Raw genomic sequence first — 15,678 nt, 5'->3', positions numbered from 1 at the left:
GTGGTCGATGGTACCGTTCGTCCTTACGAGTCCTGTTTGGGTGGTGAGTTAACGGCTATGAACGTTTGTTCATCTTCGCTACTGTGAAACACATCTCTTCTGCTGAAAAAACGCTTACAGCTCTTAAGGTACGCATTTTAGAGACCATTCTTACTGCGAATGTTTTTCTTGTTTTGGCCCTTACTGCCACCTCTGAAAGTTACCTAACCTACACTCTTAGCAACAACCACACTGTTACATTTATTTCCCTGTCTGAGGTACCAGAAAGATTTTCATTTATAATTTTGAGTCGGTCGTTTCAAGACCAGAGTCCCGTACCTCAGAGTGATACATTTACCCTTCTCCATAGTCCTTGAAAGTCTGTAACATTATCACAGAATCACTCGTACATATTATTTTATAGAGGAGCTCCTTTCTTGGTGTGCTTTGATTCTAAGGGTTTAATATGATATGTTCAGTACATTTACTAAAACCATCAGTAGACAGTTCTATTGTCGACGAACGGTAATTTGATGTCTCATGTTTAGACTCAAATCTTGTCGTTTCAATGCACAACTAAATTTGGTAGGATTGGCGTTATCCATCCGGGCAGCTGTAGACAGGTACGATGTTAAGAACAACTCTGCTCACAGCTGATAAGCCGAGATCTTCCTATCATGCCTTTCAACAGCTGCGATTACGCGGAATATAAAATAGCTATGGACCGATTTGTTGACGCGAAAACGAATACGAATTGCAGTGCCTGTGTTGTGACGTCTCCCCTGTACGGGAAAAAATTAATGGGCTGTGGTAGGCCACATGGACGACGGTATATTAAAGTTTGCGTGTGACCTTGGATCGGATAGCCGAAGCACTTAAGGCGACCGCTTACTTAAAGCGGAAAATCCGGGTTCGAGTCCCAGTCCGGCACAAATTTTCATTATTTTCATTCCATTATATAGCTGCAGGTGGCCCCATATTCACAAATGCGAATACATTTCGTTTTGTGTTGATGCATCAGACACGAGATGACAGCATGCCAAACTGTGACACGGTAGATACTGATGTGATCGATATTTAGGGAGTCATCTACCGGCGCAACTGAAGCACTATCGCACAATCCAAGAAACAGTCTCATTTAGGAAATCTGAGTATCTACTACCCACGCGACAACACATAGTACCACAGAGAGACGGGCAGAATATGCATTCGAGTTGATTAAACAAACGGCATTTTTATCTTTACATGAATGTCTTTCGTTTATATAGGCTTTCCTGAATCTCACTGTATCGCACTCTGGATTTTTGTTCCTACTCTTGTATTGTTTTGAAACTTTATATGGAGAATACCACACGTGGCTAAATCTGTCACCATTTTTCAATTAAAATTTTTATTTCTCTTTAACAATATAAAATACATTCTTATTCTAAGGGCTATTATACTGTTTTATATAGCATTTTATATTTTTAATAATTACAGTTCTGCATTCATGACAGATCTAAATGCGTGTGAATTCCTAAGGGACCAAACTGATGAGGTCATCGGCCCCTAGACTTACACACTACTTAAACTAACTTACGCTAAGAACAACACACACACACACACACACACACCCATGTTCGAGAGAGGACTCTAAAACTCCGGCGTAAGGGCCGCGCAATCCGTGACGTGGCGTCTCAAACCGCGCGGCCACTCCGCGCGGCCATGACTGATCTAATATCGATGCCAGTAAAAACAGTGACCCCACAACTGTACTATCGTTGTAGAATCAGCATAAAATAATGGGTTTGGAACGTTCTGTTACCTGGATTTTACATTTTTAAAGATGGTGAAATTTAAAATGAGTGTCAGCTACCAGAACCAAAATGAAAGTACAAATCTATTGATGCAACATAAATATACTGTCGTCTCTGAGGGGAAAGACTGAAGTGAGGGAGGCGAAATGTAGGAAAATGATGCAACAGTACGAATGTGCAGACGGCAGTCCCACCTGGAGGCGCCTTGGAGTACAGCTCCTCGGTGAACTTGTGTGCCTTCTTGACGAGCGCCGGTGGTCCTGCAACGGCGGCTGCGGCAACTGCAGCAGCAGCTGCTGCAGCGGCCGCAGTCCCCGGGGCTGGAACGGGGGGTGGCGGGTGATGGGTGCCCGTTCCGGGGGCGGCAACAGTCAGGGGGCAGCTGGACAGCGTGGCTCGATGGTGCGCGAGGAAGGAGGAACCATCGGTGTGACCGGGACCGTCGTAGGCGGGGGCCGGGCAAGAAGACGAACCACTGCCCTCGAACTTGACAGCGGCGGCGGCAGCGGCGGCTGCGGCAGCAGCGGCAGCTGCCGCGGCTGCTGCCGCCTTGTGTTGGTCTGCCGCCGCCGCCCCGCCGCTTCCGCCGCAGACGCCGGCCACCGCTGCAGACGACGAGGACGAAGACTCGAGCACGCGCAGCTTGTTGCGGTTGGCGATGGGGCAGCCCGACGCGCTGCAACAGACGGCCGGCCGGTGTCCCTCAAGAGAGCTTCCTCGGCGCGGCGGCTCTCCTCAGCACCACGGCACGGGCTGCTGGGCGAGCCAGTCCCCGGCGGCGGCGGCCCCTGCAGCGGCGCCTACCCCACAGCTGCCGTCCGCCGCGCCCGGCCCTGTCGGGGGGCCCGTCGGGCAGCACAGTGCAGTCAGAGGGGTAGGCGCGGCGCAGGCGCCGCTGCCGGGACCGGAGCCGCCGGAGAGCTTCGCCGCCGAGCTGCGGCTGCCCAGCAGCTTGTTGCTTTTCGCGATCGGACAGCCCGACATCCTGCAACGGACGACCGGCCGGCCGGCGTCCCTCCTCAACACCAACATCCCCACCTCCCTCCCCCTCCCATTCATTCTCTCACATTTTCTCATTCCTCTTTCCTCTCTCACTCTCTCTCTTTCTCCCTGTCTCTCTTCTGGGACGCCCGGCCTCTCATATGGCGTCAGCAGGCGCGCTTCAGCACGCCGAAATCGAGCGCAAGTGTTTCTTTCTTACTTGTCACCCGTATGTCATTGACACCAGCTTCTCGTTATTGTTGCTTTCAGCTGCTCAGCAATTTGCTGATCCTGTCAATTAGCAAAACGGGTAACTTTGGTTCAGTTGCTTTTCTATGGTGACACCTTTTCGGTGTACCGTTTATAGGAATGTTTTTTCTCAGATCTGCCTGCTGTAGAGTGGACGAAGATATGATGCCACTGAAACAGACAGAATCCACGTTTTCTGATTAGGCAATTTAAGATGCACTATGGAGCTGCTGTAAAGTATTCGGCTAGAAGTCCAGTCTCGCATAACAATGCTGATGTCCAGCCACTGAAGATCTTTGAGTTACTGTACAGTTTACAGAACTGATCGTGAAAGATAGGTTTAATAGTAAAATAACACAGAGAACCATTTGTTAAACTCTAGTACGAGGGTTGCCACCCTGTTTTATCGCCCCAATTCATGCATCAAGAATCACTTGCGCTCGCTTCTACAAAGTAATAACAAGAGTTAACTTGTAAAAAAATGGTATTTGATTACAAATTTAATTACTATGAAACCAAATGGTTTAGAAGTAGCAGTTTTCATTTACAATATTGCCCATGCCATAGCTCCTACTCTGTTACCACATGTAGTATCTTCAATAGTACACACTTAGCTTACTGCTTATGTGCTTCGTCATTAGCAACATTATCTTAGTGGTTACATACGCCAGGTTTCAGGAAGTCCCGTTTCATTATTTCATTCTCTCAGTAACTACTTTCTTGCTTCAGAAGCAGTAAAACCGTATTTCTCAAATTCTTAGTTGTGCAAATTCGATCTTAGGAAACTTAGTTGGACACTTGATGTCTGACTTTAAGGTCACGAACAATCTGAATGTGTCTTGTTGCTGTCGCTCCTTAGAGGTTTCCTTCTTCAGGTAAAATGACAGATAACAAATTTTTAACAAATGTTTTTGACAACTGAGGTATTTTTTACATGTGTATTTCATGTTCAAATGTTATCGTAAATCGGGTTTATTGTTTTCAGTCGCAGTTACATGTTGCGTGTTTTGTTTAATTTAGTTACGGGTTTTTCTGTGTTCGGTATCAAGAGTTCGTTATGTTGGTTAAGTCATGCATAGAATTTAGCACAACATGGGGAATTTGTTACACTGGAAGACTCTCACAAGCATGGTAGGTCTTGAGAAGAAGAATTGTGAAATAATATAGGACATTTGGATCTTTAGGCGAGTATTTGTTACGAATATCAATAAGTAGAGAAAAAATCTGGATCGAGAACTCGAACATGTAATATAATAACGACGAATCGACAAAGTGAACTAGAAACTGTAATAAGAGAAATGAAGAGGTATAACACGCATTGGGAAGGGGAATTTGAACATGAAAACTATAAAGTAATATTCAAGGAGGAGAGAAAAAACAAATTGTGTTGGATTAATATATTTGATTGAGAACATAACGAAAGTTAAACTGTTGGATGAAGTGTAATAGCAATGAACATGCTGATCGTTCCTGTGGATATTTTGATCATTGAAGGTTACATACAAAAATATAATACAGAGGAAGAGAAAAAAATGAAACACATGAGCAAATACCGGAAATCTGAAGAAAGTGGTAAGGGTTGAGTAAAGATTATAATGATACGAGACTAATGGGTAGTAGGGAAAGGTAAATAGAATAATGTAACTGAAGAATATGGATTTGGGAAAGGAAGCAACAGGAGTGAAAAGCCAGAAGCCTTCTGTGATTGCTTTGATCTCTGGATTACAAAGACTTGTTTTAACAATCACTATCGAAGACTACATGCATGGATACCTCCTGTAACAATTCTGTATTCGTGTTACATTTTACTAAAACCAGTAACAGATTCAAAAACAGTTTCAAAATGACGAAATCGTCCCTTGAGCAGAGGCTGGTACAGATCATAACTTGCTGGCGGCAGACATTTAACAAAGCTGAAGCATATTTAAAAAAAAAAAAAAAGCGGCAACTCGTATGTGGTTAAATTTAACACTGAAGGATTTAAGACATGCTCTCAAACTGTTGAAGAGGAACTGAAAAGTTCAGCAGAAAGCTCCAATTCACCAGAAGAATGAAATATTATAAAAAATAAAATTCTGAAATTCTGAAAACCTTAGAAGAAGAGGCTGGAGTAGAAAAGGAGGGAAAGAATGGGGAGGGATGGATTACGTTATGTTAGATAAAACGAATGAACGTAGAAAATGGAAGAATGAACGTGCTATAGAAGTGGTAAGAAATATTGTAGAAAACTGAATAATGAGCTAGGAAGATTAAATGATAAAGCTAGACAGGAAGATGACGGAAATTCAGTGTGATGAAGTTGAGAAGCTGTAAATGTAAAGTAAATCAGAAGCAGTGTACATAACAGGTCGGTATTTAACAAACAAAGATGCAAGAAAAGTCAGCAAACAGCATGCATTGAAGAGATCAAACAAGTGTGAAAGGAGTATGTATGACACACAAGCGGATCACACACGACTAAGATTAGATTAAGAACTGGAGCATGACAGGATGGACTGTGGACCGATATGAGATGTCAAATGAAGAGAAACATTAAGGATCCTAGAAATAGGAAAGCAGTGGCTGTGATAAAATAACATCAAAACCATGAGAAATACAGAAATATTTAGACGAAACTTATTAATAGGATGTATGATGATGAAGATCTAATTTAAACTATTCTAGTCCTTTTAGTAAACAAACACAACGACTACAGGACACTTAATTTCAAATATGTCAAATTACGAAGACCATGTCTCTTGTCCTGAAGATTAGAGAAAAATAGAGGAAACCATGGGAGAGGATCAGTTTGGTTTCAGAAAAGGGATGTTTCAGGCTGATAGAACCCAGAATGCTAGAAGTTAACACGCATACGTAAAATTGTTTTGTTGACTGGTAAAAGGCGTTGAATAGAATAGAATGGAATGGAGCATGCCTCTGAAGACCTTAAAGGATATTGGTGTAGACTAGAAGGTGAGAAGACTGATAAATGGACTCTACACAAGACAGAAAATGTAATAATGACTGGCGATGAGGAAACAAGTGAGTGTTAGACAACGTTGTTTCTTGTCACCGGCGATTCTCAGTATTCATGCTAAGAAACTAAAAGACAAAATAGTAGAAAATCCAGACGGCATAATAGGAGGTCGAGAGAGGATAAAGACAATTAAGTATGGAGACGACCAAGCTGTGTTGGGTAAGTCTGAAAAAGAACAATTTATGACGAAGATACTCGTAAAAGTGGGAAAAGATTATGAAATGAGGGTAAATATAGAAAAGACAAAAATTGATAAAAATCAACAAACAGGAAAATTTCATCAAAATATCATTGGAAGGAAAGACTTTGTAAGAAGTAATATCTTTTAGGTACTTAGGAATTTTGATGACAGAAAATTGAAGTTATTGAAGAAAAAAATAGAATATTTGTTAATAAAAGATTTTTTAACGAGTTAAAAGGTTAGTTGATAGCAAAAAGAATTCCCATAGAATTAAGAAAGAGATTCCCTGAGTGTTTCGCAGAGAGCGTAGTATTGTATAGTAGCGAATCATGGACAACAAAAATGAAAGAGGAAAACTGGTTGGATAGTTTCGAAATGTGGTCGCGGAGAAAAATTTTGAAAGTGAAGTAGACTGGCAGAATGACGAATGAAGAAATGCTTCCAAGGGTGTTAGTAACTTATTCAGGGGGTGTTGTATTTGTCTCTAAGACACTAATTGTTAATAGCATGGAAAACAATGACAGCAAGCTTTACCATACTTAGTTCAGTTAGTCTGTCTTCTTCTATAATAATTAAGAGTATTTAACTACGTAATTAGTGCCATTATATTTTATATACTGTCTACAATATATTTCCAAGAAAGCTGTGAAAAGCTACGCACATCGTGGGAGTATATTGTTGAAAGGTTATGGTAGTAAACATGCAAACAAAGTGCAAATAAAGCAGCAGTCAGTTAACTCTTGCTTTGAACATTAATTTTATTTATCTCTATCGATGTGCGTGAAATGGTTCACTAAGGTTGTACATAAAACTACAATATTAAATGGAAGTATCTAAACTAATTACATCTGTGCCACAAATGTAGTAAGCTGGCAGTCACGCACTAAAGGCAATAATTACCGGAAAACTATCACGATGATCCACTTCATTCAAATTTCAGACCGCATAGTACTGACTTTTTTCCCCTTAATGGTATGATTCTTCCTGGGGATAAACGTTTTTTGTTTTAAAAAAATCATTTCAAGTATAATATTCTTGCTGTTCTCCTCATGAAATACTATACTAGCCTGACAGTAGGTAGGCTATACTCGTATATCTGAGACACCATTTATTCTCCATCACGTCTGAAAAAAATCATTACTTTCCCAAAATATGCAACTCCTCCTCTTTCTTAGTCCTGTCCCGTTCTGCTCGGGAATTTGTAACTTCCTGGCAGATTAAAACTGTGTGCCGGACCGAGACTCGAACTCGGGACCTTTGCCTTTCGCGGGCAAGTGCTCTACCAACTGAGCTACCCAATCACGACTCACGCCCCGTCCTCACAGCTTTACGTCCGCCAGTACCTGGCCTCCTACCTTCCAAACTTTACAGAAGCTCTCCTGCTTCTGTAAAGTTTGGAAGGTAGGAGGCGAGGTACTGGCGGAAGTAAAGCTGTAAGGACCGTGCGTGAGTCGTGATTGGGTAGCTCAGTTGGTAGAGCACTTGCCCGCGATAGGCAAAGGTCCCGAGCAGAGTGAAAATCTCATTATGTTAATTTGTATTTTGCAATGTTTTTGGTAGAGGGTTGCTGGATATCCTTCCATTTGCCACCCCTTACCCACCTGAGATGTAATTTGTGTACCCCATCTGTTTGCGTCTTGTGTTAACCTACGTGAAAATGTTAGAGCGCTTTTGAAGAGTTTGTGAAACGTGTAACTGAGGCGGGACGTGGGTTTAAGCCCGGTATAAAACGTAGTTGGATGTTGAAAAATGCCTAAAAGCAATACATAGGCTGGCCGGCACAATGGTCCGAGTCGTTAATCCACCCTGTGGCTCACATCTGGAGCCGGCACGCCTCCCCGTAACCAGGAAGCGGAGTGCTAACGCGTGCGGCTGTCTGTGTGTTATCTCAAAAACAAAACAACTGTATTGCCAGTAGACTGATTGGCAACTCTCATGTATATCCTTTCTTCCAAAAGTTGAATGAAGTAAACCTGAAGGCTTAATTCGATGTATTCGAACTGTTCAAACTGTATCCCCCACAATTCCAACACAGGATCTTATCACTTTCGAAATACTAAGCTGATGTCGCCGTAAAGGATTGCTTGTCAGGCGCTAGCTCGACGACAACTGTACTGAACTGGTGCGGATTTCATATTATTAGTTTTGCTCCCTATAAAGCTGGAGCAATCGTCATATTACCTGATTCATTACAGCGTATCATATCGAGTAGTACATGTTACCTTGGTTTACATTTTTTAACATACACAGGCCGATATTTTGTGTTATTTTTCCTTACACTTTTCAGAGTTCAAACTAAAGACACTAGTTCGACATTTTCCCCCTAAGAGAGATGTTACTCCAAAAAATATTACCTAGATCGTTATCAAAGCTTTGCCAAATTGGTTAATGTGTCTACCAGCTAAGGCCATTGAAAGTCGACTGTTAAGACGGCGTCTGTACCGAGGCGAGAAAGGAAAAAGTTCAATGACTAATCTTCTGGCAAATGCAGTAATGTTTGTGTATTCTCCAATATTCGATATGCGTATAAACAGCAGCACACTCCATCCAGGTCAGTTACTTTCTGCCAGTACGTTGGCGTTCATAACAGACATGCATTCAGTGACAAGTTTTGTTCTTCATTGACGACCCTGCTTTCGGATCTGAACTTGAGCATGATTACGACGTTTCAGTATCGATTTGCATTCCATTTCTTTTCTCTTCTAGCTGAGCTTGGTCAAGAATAGAGGATGAAACAGGCCACAGTCATGCTAAATTAGTCACATTGTTCTAAAGAGCAATTGTAATGTGCTTGAGAATCTCTTAGTCCGTAATTAATTTTCATGCTTTTATTTGAAAGAAGATGTACTGCAACGACAAATCGGCATACAAGATTTCAGAAAAGACGCATGATATGAAGAGTGGGGGTCAGGTAAAAATTTGACGGTCATGCAACATTTATCGCAAAAGTGACGTGGAAATGCTCAGTTTCGACTCATCTGCATTGCAGTTTTCACGAAGTTCGCAAGTTCGATATCCGTATTGTACACTTCGCTGCTTGTAAGCAAGTATGCTAGTTTTGCTGTGTTTCATGTTTTCGACAGACGAATAAGCTGATTTAATGTGGGCTTAAGTATGAAGCAGGTTGATGGGAACATAAAATGAAAACGTCCCATTAAATGAAGAAATGTCCAAGGTATCTTATAAAACCAAACGTAACATGTGGTTATAATTAAACTTTCCCTATTTAACACGTTACAACACGGAAACTAACTACCGTACGAGTACCAAACTGGATAGCATTTCTGTCAAGGACATGGGGAAGAGAAATAATGCAGAATCAGTACAACTGAAACACTTTTAATGTGCTGCTACGGTACGTCATACCATTACATACCGGTACCATTACTGCCACAAAAGGGGCTCAATATGGCGCCCATCAGTGTCCAGAAGAGTCTGAAAGCGCAGGATTGCATTATGTACATCACAGAACGAAGCATGTCGGTAGTTATCCTGACTAGCTCTCTTGATATGCTGCGCTTCAGATCAGCACATGGGTGAATGTTCCACATGCGAATGTTCCCCTGTAGGAGGGTCATGTAAGTACACATACGTATCAAAGAATGGGGCTGAAAAAGAAGTGCGTGAAAACTAGAATTTATTCACCCATTGTTTGAGAACGAGAGCACTTACTGAGTTTTAACGAAGTTTACACAATTTCAAACCTATACGAATCTTTTTTGCTCTGACAACCCCAACAAAATGATGAAAGAAAATAAAGTTTTTGTGTATTACGTTTTCGCTGTTCATGCGGAAAACTGCCACATTAGGCATGGAGTTTTAATTTATTACTTCTATACTACCAATTGTATCCATGCCACATTTTGCAGGCAATATTCACATATACCACTGAATGTAGCTGCAAAATTATATTCTTGTACAACACGTAGTTCAGGACATATGACATCGTAAACACTGAGATGCCTGGAAAACTGCCGCATCATGTTTAAATTTATTACTGCTTTTTTACTAAATCTATGCGTAACGCACTTCTCAGACAATATTCACACATAAAACTGAATGTAGCTGCAAACTTATATCACGGTATGACACATATTTCAAAATATAAGCCGTCTTAAAGTTTGAGCTGCGTGAAAACGAAACTGCGGGGCGAAATTCACTACAGATACAGGTGAAATATGTGTACAAATATGTGTGTGTGAACTAAATATATGTGAAAGATACGTGACATGTGCGTACTCTGCCAAATCTGTGGGTAGAAGGTTCCACGTACCCCCCTGGATCAATTTTCATCCAAACTCTGTAGACATATTACTTACTATTTATAAAGAAATACTGGTGTGGTGAGAACCATCAGCCTGCTATTTGGGTGGATGTGATAACTTGCTGATGGTGAGAGAAGGTGGGTAGGAGGAGTGGACAGAAAGAGGGTTAGGAGGAGATGGATACAGTTGAGGGGAGAAGGTGGACAGAGACAGGGGCATAGGAAATGTAGAGAGGAAGGAAAGAGCATGAGATGGACGGATAGAGAGGAGGAGGAGATGGACAGAGAGAGGGGAATGAGGAGACTGACAGAGAGAGGGGAAGGAGAAGGTAGTCAGAGTTAGGAAGGAAGAGGAGCTTGACTTAGAGGAGGGGGTGAGGAGGTGAACGTAGAGGGGTAATGAGGAGATGTACTTAGAGGGGGATGGAAATGTCGGACATAGAGAGGAGGAGGAGGAGGAAATGGACAGAAAGAGGGGGAGGAGTAGATGGACATGGAGTAGGGTAGAAGAAGGTGGAAAAATATTGGTTAGGGGGAGGGGGGGACTAGGTGATGGACAGAAGGGGAAGGAGGAGATGGATTAACAGAAGAATGGAGTGAATGCACCCAGGCAACGCTGGATGCTCAGCTAGTACTTATATATAAAAAACGGAAATTGGGGAGTAAGTTCTGCATTATTCAGTTATAATCAGTAATATAATTTGGAACACGCAACAGGCGTTAAGATAGGTAGTGGTACTCAAGTGACGCGATATGGGTCTGATGAACCTGTTAGTACTCTTTGTAAGTAAACGTATGTTAGATTATGGTTTAATGGACGCATTTTATGAAGATAAAGGTTATGAGATAAAGGTTATACATTTATCAACCTGCGCACCGTTGTTGCCTTGGAATGGCGGCCAACGCTCTCACCGTTTCGCCCCCACTAACCATCGTCGGCACGTCTTCCTAGTTTTAGAGCAGTCAGTGTTTACCTTGTATACCAACCGTCCCATGTACGAAGTACTGCCGTAACAAAACTCTACCTTGAGAAATAGGAAATATTCTGTGCGTAATAACTTTTAATTAAGATAAATTAAATTTACCCATGTTGAAAAATATACGAGCAATATAGGTTTTATACCGTCTTTTGTTACTATCATGAAAGCCTTATGTCGACCATTAGCCGTTCGCTTTACTTCAGAGCGTCTTCAGTCATTAGATTTTTTATTTCCTACCGATCACTGACCACTGAAAATGCTTCGAAATAAAGTGAAACGCGTATGGTCTAAATATGACTGTATTACAGGTGCAAGAGTCGTATATAACCTTAATTACTTTTATAACAGCAACTGCGGTAAAACGAGGACTAAAAGCAAAAAAGACACTCAAAAATATTTTCAATGATTTTAGCGGAATTTTTCAAATTTTACATTTCAAATTCAGACCATAGATTTCATAATGTTCAATATTTTTTTTTGTAAAATTTGATATTTTTAACAGATGAATATTAATTATTGTAGAATGAAGGCTTTCACGACCGGGTGACATGGCTGTTGATATACTTTCCGGGATGTGAGGTCGTGGTCCAAGAACTTTTCTGCTCCTTACGTTTCGTGCAGGACTGCGCTGGACTTCCTCAGAGGCGCTGCTCCGCTGAGAGCGACTTATATATTGTGAGAAAGGGGGGCGTGGTTCATGTGACACGTGATGAGCAGTGATAATCCATAGCAAAGATAAGGTTGACTATCGATTACCACCTTGTCAAAGATAAAAATTGTTAGCAATTTTGTAGAGCCACTGTCCATATATCGCTGAGTTTCATAGCCTCCTCTTTCCTATTAAAATTATCGTGATGTTTATAAATTTCAATAGCTTCTCTATATAGCCGTGGATAGTAATTTAACGTTGTAGATAAAACTTCGGTATCCGAAAACTTCACTTGGTGGTTGCCTGGTTGAAGAGCATGTTCCGCTACAGCTGACTTTTCTATTTTTCCAAGTCGACAAAGACTTTTATGCTCTTTCAGTCGCGTGTTTACGCTTCTTTTAGTAGTACCAATGTAAACTTTACCACAGGTAAAGGCAGCGCCTCTGAGGAAGTCCAGCGCAGTCCTGGACGAAATGTAAGGAGCAGAAAAGTTCTTGGACCACGACCTCACATCCCGGAAAGTATATCAACAGCCAATATTAATTATGTTTTCCCAATAGCTGTGATTTCCCAAATTTCACTTAATGAGGCGTTTTAGGAGGCAAGGAGGCCATAATCCGTGCTGAGAGTACGTTTTCCGTGTGATTTGCCAACACTACTTTTTTCTCGAACTGTAATTTTAAAGCTTGGAAAAATAAAAGAGGCTTAACCGTTTTGTTAGGATACAATTGTCCAAGATGATCACTCAGTCTATGAGGCTTCATAGCTTCATTTGAAAATGTCTTTTCATAAATGAGGCACAAGAGTAATTATCTATTTGCAGCCAAGGGAAGGTATTCATATTTAAAGAACTCATTTGAATACTGGCGGCAATTATTTTTCTCAGCTATTCAGAGAAAACTGGCTATGCCACTGACTATACACGACATATTTTCACTGTGCTGAACGGAATACAACCACTTCATACAAAGGCATACAAGCAGCTTCATCAGTCTCCATATTGACGCTCCGTTGCTGCCGACGCATGCTGGCTCGGTTCGTACATTTCGCTTGAAGCTTTTTGGATTCATGCCCACGTGTTGACTCTTAGACGTTTATTACACCTGCCGATATCAATGCAGCTTTTGGAAGTTAAAATATTCTTGCAAAACAAAATTGTATTTAAAGTCATTTTGGTATTTATACTTTTGATAAGTAGTTCTGATCTCATTTTTGAAGTGACTGACAATCTAGAAAAGCCCCCGTGTCGTTATAGTGCCCCAAGACGCCTCTTTTGCTTCTATCGCCTCTCGAGAAGTGAAAACGCCTCCAACTGGACGACAACTTACAAATTGACAACCAATACTGTAACGTAAGGCACCTCGACATAGGGATGATACTGCAAGAACTGTTGAATTTGTAGATAGTCGGAATATTTAAAACACTACGGCGACATTCTGCGGGGATAATTTCGAGGCACAAGATTCGCAGGAGATGGTGCAAGCATTTTGCTGGCTATATCGTGTTATTTGTGTAAACATGCTTAAGACCGAAGAGAGACTAAAAGATGTATGAAGGCATAAAGCAGCACTTATTCCCATTGCCAATTTACAGATTAAATTTGAAAGGAGCCAAAAATGTTAGTACGAAACTGTTGGGGAACGCGTCTATCCCGCGGTTTCTGGAGCACAGATTACACGGAAATGATAATTTGAAACGCAGCACCTACCCGTGTACCTGGAGATAGAAATTTTCTAGCACTGTTACGATCCGTTTCGCGATACATCGCTCAGTAAATTTTCATTTGAAGAGAAAAGCCAAAAGAAGTCACCATAAAACATTATTGCACATTATGACTTTGGCTGATGTAGTGAATAGTGTTAATTGGTGTTTAGAGTATCGTTCACCTTTCTATCTGAATAATTTAGTCTTTTATTTCAGTGCGGAAATGACCGTGGCCGGATGGAGGTGGAATGGAAGAGATCCCATCAACAATGGGGTCATTAGTGAAGCGTCAGTTCAGCACTGTCGAGTTTATTTTATACTCATGCGAAAACCCTTACTTCATACACAATTCAGGTAAATTCCATTTTCTTAAATAAGCTAGTGCAAAATAGTTTATTCTGATTTACTTGAATGAAAGTGTATGTTACATTTTGTTACTTAAAATTTGTTGGTGTTGCCTATTATCCTGAACGTATGCTGTACGTTTTGCTTTAGCAGCGTTTTATAATAATAAGTGTCTATAATTACATCGACAAAAAGACAGAAAATTGGAAGCACAATTTGTGCAATGACCTTAGATATTCTGCTTTGCACTATACAGCTTATCTGTATATCTACAATGGAAAGTATAGTACAATGACAAATTTATCAGTACTTTCGGCAATATTGCTTATTAAACACAACTTTAGCTCAGTTTTGAAGAAAAAAGTGTTACTCCGTTATTGCTTATTGTGAAAGTGCTATTCTGTGACTTGTGACTCCATTATAGCTTATTGTGAAAGTGCTATTCTGTGACTATCTGCCTTCACATAGTTTTGTATGACGCATCTGAAAAAAATGAGAAGTACTGTCCAAAATAAGTCTAGACAAAGGGTTGGAAGCTACACTTAAAAGTGGTCTGGTTGTTAGACTAATGTATATGGTATATAAAGTAACCAGTAAATTCGAAACAGACTAGCCTGATATTACTCTCTGGAAATTCAAGAACCTAATGCTCTCTTACTGGATGTTATTCTTGTTGAAATGCGGCTGAGGAAATCTGGAGCCTGATGGTGATATTCATACCTCCTTTCTAATTAATTTTGCTACCAAATAAAGTGCCAGACGGCCTCTTTGCGGACGGAATGGTTCCTCGGATTCGGCTGCTGTTGCTCCGCAGACTGCCAGCCTACCACGTAGCCGCTGCTCTTGCTGACCACTTACCTCCTGTGCGACAGGAACTTGCCGGTGGCGTGTCCGGAGCCGTCGCAGCCGGGGATGGGGCACCTGCGGCAACACACAAGCAGTCGCTTTGTAGCTAGCACAATGGCAGGCGCGCGCCTTTGTCCCTGTCGCCGGCCGCGCAACTCTTACATACGCACAGAACAGAACAGAGAGGAGAGAGGCTCAGTGCGATTGTCCAGCCGTGCGGCCGGCCGCAGATACAATGAACTTGAGGCCGCGCTGACGCAGGGACAACGGGCGCTGCGGGCGGTCGGCTGACAAGCGGGTCCAGCCTGATAAAGAGGCAGCGCCCCTCTCGGCCGCGCCCGCATCTACACGCATCTCGAGGAAATTGGCATCTCGCGCGTGCATGACGCCGTCCTTCCGACCCCTGCGATAGCAGCTCCAGGGGGAGCGAAAAGAAAGCAGCAGCACACTACCTGCCATACAACGAAAACTGACACTGGAAAACCAAAGAAGAGATTTTTTTCCCTTTTTTGTATTTTGTTTCCATTGCCTGAAACAGTTTCTCGTCATTCACCCAAAGTCGGACTGGTAATGGCCAGAAAGAACTACAGTTGCCATTAGAGGTAGAGACTCACCCATGCACAGCTTCTACGTTAGAGGTGCGATAACTGTGACTCCTATATAACTAAAAATAAGCATACCTGTCCAG

The 15,678-nt window shown here is 41.8% G+C and overlaps 1 protein-coding gene across 1 annotated transcript in view; it reads right to left on the bottom strand.

The window, feature by feature from the left end:
• Window positions 1-15,678, bottom strand: part of LOC126152714 (mucin-19-like) — a 401,377-nt gene that overhangs the window by 103,198 nt on the left and 282,501 nt on the right. Inside the window, exons 19-21 of the mRNA XM_049916057.1 lie at window positions 15,003-15,065; window positions 2,367-2,451; window positions 1,970-2,261 (exon numbers count right to left, since the gene is read on the bottom strand). Coding sequence (XP_049772014.1) covers window positions 1,970-2,261; window positions 2,367-2,451; window positions 15,003-15,065 — 440 coding nt within the window. The remainder of the gene's footprint in view (window positions 1-1,969; window positions 2,262-2,366; window positions 2,452-15,002; window positions 15,066-15,678) is intronic.

This window comes from Schistocerca cancellata, chromosome 1 (genome assembly GCF_023864275.1).
Source record: "Schistocerca cancellata isolate TAMUIC-IGC-003103 chromosome 1, iqSchCanc2.1, whole genome shotgun sequence".
Classification (NCBI taxonomy): Eukaryota; Metazoa; Arthropoda; class Insecta; order Orthoptera; family Acrididae; genus Schistocerca; species Schistocerca cancellata.
The sequence above is the reverse complement of the archived record's forward strand: the minus strand, read 5'-3'. Positions and strand labels throughout refer to the sequence as shown.